General features: G+C 57.3%; 1 protein-coding gene across 11 annotated transcripts in view; it reads left to right on the forward strand.

Moving 5' to 3' along the window:
* MYT1L (myelin transcription factor 1 like) overlaps positions 1-13875 on the forward strand; it is a 390355-nt gene that overhangs the window by 282490 nt on the left and 93990 nt on the right. For all 11 annotated transcript variants that reach the window (XM_013052872.2, XM_013052863.2, XM_013052871.2 and 8 more), the window contains exon 9: positions 7963-8282. In XM_013052872.2, coding sequence (XP_012908326.2) covers positions 7963-8282 — 320 coding nt within the window. The remainder of the gene's footprint in view (positions 1-7962; positions 8283-13875) is intronic.

Raw genomic sequence — 13875 nt, forward strand, 5'->3', positions numbered from 1 at the left:
GCCGTGTAATTTTCTAATCTTACTGCCAAGAGGTAGCTTGGTTCTTGGAATAATTTTATCCTCATGTTCTCAACATCGTAGTTTGTAAACGGCCGAGAGAGTAGGCATCGTTCTGTGGAGGGAGAGGGGACGGCGCACACTTGCTGGAAGCCGGATGCTGGTAGAACGGAGGCTGAGGACGGGAGGGGCCGCACCGAAGGTGTCCACAACACCCGTCCCTCCAACAGAGGGACTGAAGACCCACCCCGTCACTGGGCACAGTGGGGATTTGGGGTAATAGCTAGAAGGTCCCTAAGTCAAGTCGCTAATCCAAGGAGAAACCAACTAAGGGAAATGCCTATTCAAAAGCCAAGCTCCCTGTAAGGTAGGGTTGACACAGTTGGTGCTAAGTATTGAACAGTGCAGAGTCCTCCAAGGAAGAGGGCCCTGAATTCCGGGCTGTCCAGGAGTGACTCAGAGGAGAGGGTGGAACTTGGGTCGCCGGGGGTCCGTGAGAGAGAGTGGCCATGGGTGCGTGAGGGACTGCAGGAGGAGAGGCAGGGGAATGGTTCGCCACCACGAGGGCTCCGGGCCATGCTATGGGGTCTAACATCAGAGAGGGAGGACAGAGCCACATTTTTCAGTTCTTGAGAATGAAGTAGACAATGTCCAAGTTCGAGAAAGAGTCGAACACACTTATTAGCTCATGCTGCCTTGAAGAACTCCCTGAAATGATGGCTGAGCCTTTGCTTCTCACAGGCAAAGGGACCCTGGGAAAAATAATGGGGTTGGGGGGCAGCTGTGGAATTCTGGAAGCAGCAGAGCCAAGAGTCTAGGACCGTCTGATCCAGTGGTCAGTCGCCTGCCCCCAACAGCAGCAGCGTCATGGTCGCCCCGGAGAGACCTGACTCTGGACCCCCTAAGCCTCGGGAATTGGTGGCACCAGACAGTTCCAACGACGGGTCTGACAGCTGGGAAACTGGCTTCACGTGTGCGGAGGGGCAGGACCCCTTCATCTGCCATCCGACCCTGAGCCGGGTGAAGCAGCCCCTTTCCCCCGAGATGTGATACACTGAGCCAAGTGTTCTCTGGGGGGAACAAACCACAGGGTCCCTGAAGGCCAAGGACAGACAGGAGGGCCGGGTGAGCATCTGTGTCTGGAATGCCCAGACCTGAGTGTCTCTCCACTAGTTTCCGAGCATGTCGTGTGCCGGGGGAAACCTGTGCGCTCCTGTTGCATGGCCACATGGAGCAGCCTGGTCTGACGCCCACCGTCACCATGGTCCTGCGCTGTGTGCAGGTGCACGGAGATGAGATGAGACGTGGGGAAGCCTCTAGACAGAACAACAGAAAACAACCCGGAGAAAACAGAGATTGTGTAAAAAGAAGGAACTCCTCCCCTAAAAACGGAATACTCTCAAAGAAATGGGAAGACAGTTACTTAGAAAACAATTAGGACCCCAAAGAAACTTTAAAAAATACACAAGAAGTAAAAACGCAAGGCTTGAAGGTAAAGTCAAAGGAATGTCGCTGTTAGAGCACAAAACTCTGGGGGAAACAGAGAAGATAAGACCATTGCAAGAGGCAGCTTCAGAATCACAGCATCCAGACCCTAGAAACCCGGGCCCAGAGGAACCAGGGAGGGTACAATAGCACTAGAAGCAAAGGCAGAATTTCCCGAGCCGACTGCAGCACAGCCTAGCCCGCCAGGCGCCCTGCACAGGAGGTGAATACATGCCTCAGCCCGACAGACCTGCCAGGAACCTCGGGAACCCCTGCATCCTACAGAGGACCGAAACTCGTCATAGTTGTGGACTCCGTGGCCAGTCGCCAGGAGCTGGACACCAGAAAGGAGGCAGCGCTCACACCCAGAGCGGGGCTGTTGGAGCTTGGTCCCTGGGTAGGCCACCGTGGTAGGCAGGGCCGCGCAGGAACACGTCCACACACGCAGCCTCCAACGCGTCCCCCTCACGCGCCCTTCTTCCGTGAGCGCCTGGAAATGCCCCGCACCCGCGTGAGAGGCCACGGAGGGTGGAGAGTGGCAGATCCGGCACAGAGCGAGGGCAGGGCACTCCGTGAGGGGTGATGGGGTTCCCAGATGGACGGACGCCTCGGGGACAGACCCTCAGAACAACGAGGCAGAGGCTCCTTCAGGCCGACAGGGAGGTGGTCCTCGTGGGCTGCTGTTTGCACCCCGCAGGGAGTCCAGGGCTCGAGGACGAGCACATGGATAAGCCTCCTCTGGGCACCTGTGTCCCCAGCGCTGTGTGTGTCTGGGGCTCCGACGCCACTCAGCCCTCTCTGTGTGGGGGATGGCGTCGGCGCTCTTTCATCTGCAGAGACGTGGCCCGTCCTTCCCACGGGGGCAGCCACGTTGCTCGCCGCCTGTCTGTCTCCTGCCGCGCCCCGGCCGTGATGCCATCGTCTCCATCTGGCAAGTGTCCACGCGTCCCTGGGAGGTGAGTGTGTCTGCGCTGCTCCGTGAGGCGCGTTCTTAACTGGGGACAAGGGCGCCCTCGGCCTCACTCCTTCAGCAGAATCTGATGTTTGCCGGCCACAGGACAGACATGGGAGAAACGGACACGCCGTTTCCTCGGTCCTCGTGGCAGCCCGGTCACAGGGAAACTTTTGTCTGTGACTCGAGGAACAGACGGAGCTTTCTCGAGGTCGAGTTCTGGAATCCTGAGCGGCCGCCTGACGCTGGGCGTCCCTGTCCGTCCTCCTCGTCGTCCTGCAGCAGCCGCTGTCCTTCCAGGGGCTCACTCCGCAGACACCTGCTGCCCGCCCACGGTGTCCCGGCCGGCTGGCTCAGGTCCGCCCACGGTGTCCCGGCCGGCCGGCTCAGGTCCGCCCACAGGCTTGCTTGGGGCGACGGAGACAGCCAGCAGGCTAGCCCTCGCCACCGCGGCTCTGGGACACTGGAAATGCGGCTCGCGCGACTGAAGAGTTGGTTCTTTTCGTTTTCTTCAGCTTTCATCACGCAGCCACACGTGACTGGCAGCTGCCGTACCGGGGCCTCCCGGCTCCAACACGCACAGACGATGAAACACAGGCCGTCTTCTAGTCTCGTGAAGGAGAACCCGCCACCCCAGGACAGGCAAGGGCTTCCACTTTTAATACCTGGAGGAAACTATGGTCTGTTCCTTCAACAAATACTCCTCGATCCCCGGACGTCGGCAAGGCTCCACTGGCCACCACAGGAAGTACGCCGCTGGGGCCGAATTGTGCTGCTGAGGAGCAGAACTGGGGACTGAAGCAGCGGCACAGACCCCAGACTCTCAGCAGAGCTCGGGCGCTCCCGCACGCAGGGGCGTGGGGGATGGGCAGCCACGCACCTGCCGCGTCTGCTTACCTGGAGCTTCCCCCTCCTGTCAGCTTCCCGGTTATTCCTAGGCTCTACCGTGCATTCCATGTGTTTTCTGGAAAGCGGAGACCGTCCAGGGTCATGGGTCTTCGTCGTCCTCATAGAGAGACTCTTCCATGCTGGTGGTGGTAAGCCCAGCTGAGTCTGTGGGGGACACAGCTGTGAAGCACCCCCACCTTTATAGCCCCTGGGTGGGCCACATCGGCTGCCGGGGGAGGGGGGCAGCACCCGTCCTCACGGGCGTGCGGCGTCTCTGCTCCCGGGGGCTGGCCACCTCGTCGCAGACACGATGTTACAGAACATGGGTTCCGGCTGCAGGATTGTCCTTGCAAGTTGGGTTTTGAAACAGTCTAAACCCCAGGGTCTCGTAGGCCAGGTGGCCTCTGGGGACTCGAGCAGGTTCCCGGCCACTAGCTGTCTGACGCATGAATGAAATCTCCCTTGCAGGTTTGGATTTTGCTCCCACGTTTAAAGTCGGCACCAGGAGCCGGCGGCCAGTGAGGCTGGATCCAGTAGGAGAGGGGCAGACGCAGTGTGTTTGCAGAAAGTGTGCCACACGAGCCCCCGTTCCCTTTAATGGACGCAGGGAAAGGCTTTGAGCACCGACCATGCGAATCAGCAAAAAGTCCTGCATGTGTGAGGTCAGCGGACTCCAGCCTGAAATTTAGCTGAAATGGTTTCCAAAGTCATAAATGGAGGCCGAGCAGGAGACGGGGAATTCAGACTTCAGTAGGAACCGCGCGGAGACCGTTGGGGAATTCTGAACGCTTTAACACTGTAGCACAACGGGCTAGGACAAAGGACAGGCAGTCCTTTCATTACACAGATACGTAGCCTGAGGCCCAGCCAGTGTCCAGGAGCCCATCCTGGTGTCAACAGAGTCAAGCCAGGGATGCAGGGCCCAGCCTGTGCCGTCGCCTGCGTGTCACTGCCCTGCCTGCCGAATGCGTCTGTGCTGAACCCGGAACCCGCTCGGCGAGGCTCCGGCGGTGACTGGCAGGCACGCGCCGGCTCCTTCCCGCTTCTCCCCTGCCCTGCCGCTCCACGCCACGCTTCTCCTGCTGTCCGACCCAGAGACGCTCTGCGCTCCCTCCTTTCCTTCCCCTCCCCCACTCCCCTTCCTCGCCACTGCCGAGGGCTCTAGAGGACAGGGAGCCGTAGTGGGTGCCAGGAGACGGGAAAAGGAACCGGAGCAGGGGGGCCGGGCCGTGGTTCCTGTCCTCACATGGCAACAGGGGGGCCCAGTGGGCAGACATTGAGGAGGAGCCATCCTGACGGCCAGACGCCCCCCAACCCCCTGCAGTGTCCTACATACAGCTCGGCGCCCAGGCTCTCAGACTCTCCCTTAGCCGGACAGATCAGCTTCCAGAATCCCAGCAGCCTGTGCGTCCAGACCAAAGTCCAGCTCTGTGAACTTCTCACTGCAGCCTCTGTTTTAAAGATAATCTCCACCCTCCGGCTCTGAAAATTAACCCCCTGGCCATTTAAGGTCTGAGTTACCAGTGGGCACCCGAGCAACTGGGTGTGTGCGGATGGAGGAGAGGTGACCAGGAGCCCCAGCCGTGGTGCTGGCTGGTCTGCCTGGAGTCGCCCTCTGCCTGGAGCATTTCGAGTTGAGTCGCTGAAGCCTGCAGTTGGCTGAGTGTACCTCACCTCACAGCGATCTGGATGGATCTGATGGTCAGAGGAGGCCTGGTGCTCCGCTGTGGGGCGTGCCTGCTGTGCGGGGAGCCCTGAAGCCGAGAGGGCTCCTCGGTGGGTGTGAGCGGACACCGTGGGCCGACTCGGCGCAGCAAGGCGCTTGCCACTCATCTTCATCTGGACAGACACAGCCTGGGCACGGCCGCAGTGTGCTGACCCGGGGGTCCAGCACCACGGAAGGACAGCCAAGGGGGGCACCTTCCAAGGCCACTGACTCGGTCTCCCCAGGACGTGGAAAGAGACACACAGAAGAAAGCTCAGAGCTCGTTCATGTCGTCTTAGAAATGCTGTATAGGTGAAGACATATTCTCTCCAGGTTTTCTCTGGCTATAGGATTATTCTTGTTCTGATTGACTACATTTTTAAGAGATCCAAGTTTCAAAGGCCGATGACTGATCACCCTGGGTTTTGGAGAGGGTGGAGTCTCAGGAGTCACCCGTGGCCCTTGCTTGACAGATGAAGGGACGCTGGCACTGAAGCAGGGACTGACCACAGCTACATTCTCGGCTGGGCAGGGACTGACCACAGCCACACTCTCAGCTGGGCAGGGACTGACCACAGCCACACTCTCGGCTGGGCAGGGACTGACCACAGCCACACTCTCGGCTGGGCAGGGACTGACCACAGCCACACTCTCGGCTGGGCAGGGACTGACCACAGCCACACTCTCGGCTGGGCAGGGACTGACCACAGCCACACTCTCGGCTGGGCAGGGACTGACCACAGCCACACTCTCGGCTGGGCAGGGACTGACCACAGCCACACTCTCGGCTGGGCAGGGACTGACCACAGTCACACTCTCGGCTGGGCAGGAAGTTCCTTGGCTCTGGGTACGTCAACGGCCCCCAGGGCAGCCGGTGAATCACATTATCTTCACTAGGCTATGAAAGCACCCAAGCAAGCAGAAGAAATCATTTGCTGAGACATGAAATCATCTCCCTTCCCGTCGCGCCCCGGTGTGAATTGTCTGGGAAGCTTTGACAGTAGTGACAAGTGGCCGAAGGCGAGCGTCCAAACTGCACACGGGCAGGCTTGCCGGATTGCTGGGCTCCTGAGCAGGAACACGAATCGCAACGGTGATCTAAGAGCGGTCACCGCCTTTCCCTGGGGCCGGAGTTTGCACCAGGCGCCGCACTAATCTTTTTCTTCCATCCCCGAAGCAAGCATGTGAGGCGCTGGGTTACAGCTGGGGACCCTGAAGTACAAAACCGAGCGTCTGTCCCACCCCTCCCTGGGGTTGCCACAGGCAGCTCACACGCGCTGTGTTCCCAGCAGAACGCCTCCTGGTGCACATCCCCCCGACCCGCCGTCCGTCCGACTCCGTCCGTCCGACTCCCTCCTCTTCTCTCTGCTGTGCCGCCCCGAGCTCATCAGGGACTCGAGTGTCCGGCAGAGGCTCTGAGGGCTGTCACCCGACATCAGGTCGGCGAGGGACCCCTTTCCTACCCTTTTCTCTCACGCTCCTCCCACGGGCAAGGCGTGTCCGAGTCCCCAGGCTGGTCGGCCGATCCTTACCTTGCCTCGCACCGGCCGCCTTCCTGCTTCCCGCCCCCATCACACGCTCTAAACCTTGCACCTTTGGTTTTTTGTCTCTTTTCTGCACTGATCATACTCTTTCTGAGGTTCATATCTTTGCAAAGTCTCTGTTTTATTTAAAATGCATTTAAATAGCTTCATGCATCCCCTTGGGTGTCCCCAGCCTTGTCCTTCTGGGGCATGCCCTGGCTCCCTCCAACCGCCGCGCCTCCCTTTCTTGATAATGTAGCGCCCTTGTCATGCCTTCGTCACAGCACTGATCACAAGCCCTCCGTTCCTTCAACAGCCCTTCCCTACATGGCCATGGCATGGGGTCCTTTGTGCACGTGTGAACCACACCGATTGCTTCCAGCATGGTCTCACACTCCCCTGTCTACATCTGTGCCTTTCCCCTCTGAATCTGGCAGGGCCTGGGGCCTGGCACCAAGGAGCCTCGGAAAATGGGTGCATAGGATCCGTGCTCCACATTTCAGGTCCGAAAGCTAATCAGAGTCCTGCGGCTGCTCAGTCGGTCACGGAGATGGCGCATCTTGTTTCAGACAGAAGGAGCGTCTCTCTTTGTGCCTCCGTGTCTTTCCCCTTGTGCTGCAGCTGTGGGATTTCCAGGACAACAAGCGCTATAATTAACGTCATTTGGGAAAATTGTCCTTCCTGAGAGAACGGGGGTGGGGGCCTGTTCTAAGGGTCTGACCCAAGTCTGGGCCAGTTTCAGCAAGATTTAGGGATGACCGCCTCTAATGCTGAGTTGCTTTCTGTAAAGTCGAGATGATCTTCTGTTTACGGTTCAGTCGCGTGGCTGTCCTCAGCAACAGGCGTGCACGGTTCATCTCCGAGGAGTGCGTTCTGTTTACAGACGCCGTTGTTTGTAGGGTAGAAAGATCCAAGTACACCCAGAGCTTTCTCACAACACACATATTTTCATCCTTCATAGAGTGCGTGTGTGTTAACTTACTGTGCACGGACCCAGTCTTCTTGTAGAATGTACATTGCACTGAAGGCATATTTGGCTGGTTGTTTAAAAAGGTGAATTTGTGTTGTCACCTGCGTGATGTGGGGGCAGTGTGTCACCAAGCATCCTCCTGAACTCCATGGGTCATGGGACCTCTGCGTTTGTGTGTAATGGCTGTAACCAAGGCCTCGGCAAGGAGACTGTGCAGTGGGGACCAGATGCACTCCATCCCTGTGTGGACGGCACTCATGCGGGGTCTCGGCTCCGTCCCTGTGTGGACGGCACTCATGTGGGGTCTCGGCTCCGTCCCTGTGTGGACGGCACTCATGCGGGGTCTCGGCTCCCCTGACCTGGGACCCTGGTGCTCTAACATCCAAAGATAGTGACACGGCTCTCCCTCTCCCTCCCTCTCCCTCTCTCTCTCTCTCCACAGCGTATATGGCTGCCCCTTGGCTAAAAAAAGAAAAACACAGGATAAGCAGCCCCAAGAACCTGCTCCCAAGCGAAAGCCGTTCGCCGTGAAAGCCGACAGCTCCTCGGTGGACGAGTGCTACGAGAGCGAGGGGTCGGAGGACGAGGAGGAGGAGCTCTCGGAGGACGAGGACGAGCACAGGGAGGACGAGGAGGAGGAGGAGGGGGACCGGGAGGACGAGGAGGAGCTCGAGGAGGACGAGGACGAGGACGACGAGGACGTGGAGGACGAGGAGGAGGAGGAGGAGGAGGAGGACGAGGACGAGGACGAGGACGACCACGGTAATCTCTGCGGCCGCAGCCGGCGTCCGGCGGTGTCGGGGCCGTAACGGGCGTGGAGCTCCCGGAGTCGCCCGGTGGCTCACTCACAAAATAAGTCGGCCTGGGCAAGGCTGAAACGGGTATCGACCGCGCGTCCTTTGCACTGGTTTGAGAGTGTCCCTTTCCTTGTCCTGCGGGACAGCAGATGCCGCCCCACTCCAGTCCGCGCGGCTCGCCACCGAGACGGGCTGCGGTGCCCTCGGGCCACTCGGGCACTCGCTTGTCTGAGCTGCTGTAGCTGGAAACTTAGGGCGGCGCGCCTGGTCCTTAACCTTCCATGATCGTGGATGCCCTGCCCGGACTGCCGCGCTAGCCCAGGGGCTGGTGTCCAGGGGCTGGTGTGGGGACGGCCTAGCCGCTTGCCTTCCGGGGGCTGGAAGCTGGGCAGGACCCCGGGGCGCCAACGGGGGTGTCAGTCTTGTCTGTGTGTTGCCGATTGTGGTCCTTTCTGCACGGACGGGGTGGGAAGGGACATTGCTGACGTGCGATACCTCTGCTTCATATCCGAGGACCGACCTGGGGCGTCCGGTGTTGGAAGTGACACGTACACACAAAAGCCTGGTGCACGGGGGTGTCCAGGGTTTGGGCAATAGATGGAAGACGGGTTTGCCCTTCCGTCCGGCTTCCTGTCAGGGGCAAACCCATAAATGTGACTCGGGGATAATCCTTTTCTAAAAGTCACTTCTTTTCTGGAGAAAGGTGGGCGTTTTCTGAAGAATCTAGACGTAGTCTTTATCGGCTCAGAGAAATGCCAGACGTGTCAGGAGCGAAGGCAGTGTTTCTCTCACGCTTCTTCCTCTGGCTCGAAGCTCTAACAGCTCTGAGCCCTGGAGGCTGACCTCTCCGCACGAAGGGCAGAGGCGTCAGCCAGTGAGGGTGGCGCGTTGTCCGCGACGGAACGAGGCTGCGGGCATGAGCCCGGAGCGGCGGACGCCAATGAGCGTCCCTCCTTCAGGAGCCTGGACGTTCCGCGGGTTCGAGCAGGTCGTGGCCACCGCGCCCTCACGCAGGTCTGGGCACACGGCCACGCGCTCCTGTGAGCATTTGCGCACACGCCGATCTCACGCCCAATGTGTGCGGCCCCGAGGCTGTTCCCCTGTCGTCACGTTGAGAGCACCGTGTGGAGACGGTCTGGAGACGCACATGGCAGCACGTCCCGGAGGCCCCGCGGCCTCCCTGTGCGGACCGTGGGCCCACGCCCCGGCGTCCCTGACCAGCCAGAGCTGTGCGTGCTCAGAATCTCAGACAGTGTGCGGGACGCTGGAAAGCTGAACGATTTGGCAAATCGCCTGTGAACACGTTCCTGGGTGTGTGTGGTTCGGGGTGAGGTTGCCAACTTCTGAAGCCGGTGACCAGTTTGCAGCTGGGCCGGGGCTCCTGCCACAGACAGGGTGAGTGGCGCGGCTCCTCCCAACAGCGCTGTGCACTCGGCCGGCAGCGGCAGCCCTGCTCCCCGGCGGGTGTCTGGTGTGGCTCTGCTAGGACGGCTGTGCAGAATGTAACCCAGGGTCTTACGCATGTTAGGTTCTGTTCTTCACTGACTTCAATTAAACTTTCAATTTTAGTGCACTTTGGTTCACATTTTAAATAACCTACTTTTAAAGTACCAAGTGTCGTAGTTTGGAGAAGCGGAGACTTAATACAATCGCTTTACAAGACAACTTAGGTAGGTTTCTTCCTTTCTGTTTCGGTTCAGTCGGCCAGCGTACAGGGCAGTTGTAGATGTTCAACAAGTCGTCGGTCACACAGAACACCCAGTGCCCATCACAGCACGAGCCTCTCAACTCCCATCGCCCGGTCACCCCATCCCCCCGTCCACCTCCCCTCCAGCCACCCTCGGTTTGTTTCCTAGAGCTGAGAACCTCTTATGGTTTGCCTGCCTCTCTGGTTTCATCGTATTTAATCCCCGCTCCTGCCCCGGCCCTGTGGTCTCTGCACTCGTTCTTGTAGTCCACCCACAAGGCAGATCGTAGGATGATCGTCCTTCTCTGACTGACTTACTTCCCTCAGCAAAATCCCCTCCAGTTCCTTCCACGTCGATGCAAATGCCGGGTGTTCACCCTTGCTGATGGCGGAGTCCTATTCTGTTGTGTATATGGACCGCGTCTTCTCTGTCCATTCGTCTGTTGAAGGGCATCTCGGCTCCTTCCACACTTTCGCGATTGTGGTCACTGAGATTGGGGCGTTTTTAATCATTATCCTAACTTGGATGCTTAGAATGTGATTGTGTTTTAAAGTGAGATAGCAGATCAAAACGAGTGGTGTTTTTCTAGAAAAACTCAAGTAAGTGAGCATAAGCGGCTGTCTGGTGGGTGTGTGTGATGTGGGCCCCGAGTGTCTCCCAGCAGGACCGTCTAGACAGGGACTGGCAGGTACTGCGTGAGAATCTGGGTATACAAGGACACAGTTGGGAGGCGAATGCCTGCTCCGAGGATAAACACTCCTTTGTCAGGCTCCTGGATCCAGAATTCACATTCAGCAGTGCTCCCCCAGCACCTCCTAAGACTAAGACCTCCAAGGGAGTATCCTCAGCAGCCAGGTGTCCCCATCCACCCCCTGTCAGAGACGCTCCTGGGTGAGTCCTCAGTCCCCAGGCATCTCTCAGACATAACAGTGACAGTCCACATGGACGACCATCCCCGGGGGCTCAGGTCGCTGCCAGTTCTTTGCAGAGAAGCACCAAAGTCTTGCTTGATCTCTGGGTCAAGCTGAAGCATCTTTCCTAAGAAGAAATCACTTCAGGGCCCGGTCACTAGAAACCACTTCACCGAGATTTGCCAGAACCACTTCACTGGGTCCAGGACCCCAGCTGGCCAAATGCTTTGCTGATCAAGCAGTCATAGCCGACAATCTCCTGTTTCCACATCCTCTCTTAGCGAACACGTGCTGGTTTACCGTCTTGGTGAGTTTAGTGCCAGGATCACCGTCAACGAGTGTGACTTCCAGCCTTGATCATGACGTCTTCACCGTGGGAGACGCACTGTCAGCACAGGGCATCCCAAACGGAGTGCCTTTGTCCACTCCTTGAATGGATTTGGCAGAAATCACGCACTTGGGAAAGGCAGGGGCTGTCCCTTTCTTGTCTGGTGGCTGGGGTTCTGGGTCTCCCTCTTGAAGTCAATCTTTCGTGTTCCTTTGTTCCTGCTCTCAGTGGCCATCCTGTCCCTGAGCTGTCATCAGATCCCTTCCAGCATGGACTGTCCAGGTTATAGAAGGACCATTATTTATGACCCGGGAATTCGATCATTATTTGAATTCCCAGGATCCTACAGCACTGTTGTCACCTACAAACAAAATATTGCTAATAATGCACACGCCCAGCGAGCATATTAAGGTTCGGGATCCTGTGAGGTCTTCAGGGCTTGTGGGAGAGAGGGGGAAACCATGTCCTTGCTGTGTTCAGGAGAGAGCCAGGCCTAGAAAGATTCAAGGGCTTCCAGCTGTTGGTCAAACTCTGCTCACGTCCTTTTTATCATTGTCTGCGTATTTGAGCAACAGGGAAGAATATCTGAGTAATTCATTTCAGATTAAATTCAGATTTAATTAATCAAAATTATATTTTGTCTAGTTGGCCTGGTCTTCTGCGTGGAGGATTTTATTTTCAAAATACATTGCAATGACCTAGACTGCATTTATTTAATCAAAGTTTCCTTGTTATACTAAAGGTAAGAAAGTTATTATTCAGGAATCACAGATTTTTCTAATGGCAGATTTTGTTATTATGTTTTTGAATTCTTACGATTTGAGACATTTAGATAATATGGTCACTTAAAATGCCTCATAAGTTAGGGTTTGGTTTCATAGTTCACCCCACTAGAAAGAATCAACTGTCAGTGGTAGCCCCACGTGTCCATACCATCGGCATCTGTGTGTGTGAATGTTGTCCATCTGAGGACGTGCAGATCTGCCCGCCGCCAGGAAAGACAACTCCAAGAAGGATGCACCAGTCTGCTCTCCAGACTGGAGACGGCACTCATGCCACAGCCGTCTTCAACACGTAACCGTTTCCTAGCGTCCTGCTTCTGGAACACGTCTGTAAACCGTGAGGTCCTTTCTGTGCTGCTCTTTGTGGACTCCTGGGACCACCCTGGGTCATTCGGCTCTGAGGGACGGTTTCCTAGATCGTTTGGTCGGAGTAGGAAAACCACAAGCCCTTCCTGTCCTGAGGCTGTCATTGTCCTCACAGCTGCGCCGTGGGGTGGCTGTCCCAGGAGCTCCCGGTGAGGGAGGAGCAGGCTGGTTTGTGGGGAGCGTGAGTAACAGCGGAGAGACCTTCGGGACAGAGGATACGCTCGGAGCAGGCGCGGCAAAGCCCGCGGACCAGAGACGCAGCGGCACCCGGGGCGCACGGCTCTTCTCGGGCCTCTGTCCCATCCTCACGCTGCGCCGGTGGCCGCGCCTTTCCCGTTCTGCCTCCGGGCACTTCCCACGCCCTCGCGGGACACCTGGAGCTGCTGGCAGGCTGTTCTCTGCAGTCACACCACCGGTTCCTCCGCAAGAAACGTTCAACGTGTGCAGGTGTTTTCTGTCGAGCAGGATGAGGCGGTCAGGCCCCCGTGGTTAAGGCGCCCCTGACGTGTAGAAGACGGGCTCGGGTTTCTCTGAGACAAAGGCAGAGGAAGGGGGTGCGGGGCCCGGGCTGCCCCCACCCCTTCAGGATGCTGTCCTGGCATTGATGAGCCAATTACCCTGTCACGTCGTTCTCCGGAACTGTCCCTAATGAGGAACTGGTTGAAACGCAGGCACGGAAACTCACCATTAGCGGGAATCACCGTTAACGAGCCAGCTTTCTGCCGAGGTCAGCAGAAACGGCCCCGAGCTCCGAGACCAACACAGGAACAAAGACGGTGTGTTTGGCGTGCACGGTTTCAACAGGAGAACGGCGGGGGACACGGGAGAAACATGTGATGATTTTTCTATCATGTTAAAAATTAGTCTTTCCCTACATCCGTGGAAGCGTCGTTTTAGGAGGGCTTAGTGTACAGATATGGGGGCAGGGAGGGCCCAGCTCAAGCCCGGGGAAGTGAGTGAACACAGAGCCAGACATTTCTAGGTAGAAATCTGCAGTAAAAATTCAACTTTCTTCACACAAACTGATTTTGCATGAGTGTAAGATATAATCAGAGCTGGTATTTCATGAATTTTCAGACACTTACATCCGGACTGGAAAATCTGCCGAGGATGTAGCGTCGTGCACATAAGATGTGAGCAGCACGTACGGAGTGTGCCGGGGGAAGCTCTTTCTTCCCATAAGAAGAAAAAATAAAGGAGGCAAGAGAACAGATTTAATCCGTTTGTATTCAATTTGTTTTAAGGGCCACTTGAAGGAATTCCCAGCTTATGTGTTTTCTTAACATAATCCTATTCCAAATGCCAGCCATTCGAAGCAGAATAAAGCCCCGAGGCGTGGGCTCGCGGATGCTCCTGGCCCCAAGGGGACTACTTGTGGGTGGGTCGCTGCCCTCGCTGGCCCTCGGTTTGCCTGTCGAAGCTTTAGGAGGCGAGCACAGGCCTCTAGCCCAGCCTGCCGTCCCGTCTGGAAGCTGAAACCGGT

The sequence above is a fragment of the Mustela putorius genome, unplaced genomic scaffold (assembly GCF_011764305.1).
Source record: "Mustela putorius furo isolate JIRA1106 unplaced genomic scaffold, ASM1176430v1.1 tig00001618_pilon_pilon_pilon, whole genome shotgun sequence".
Classification (NCBI taxonomy): domain Eukaryota; kingdom Metazoa; phylum Chordata; class Mammalia; order Carnivora; family Mustelidae; genus Mustela; species Mustela putorius.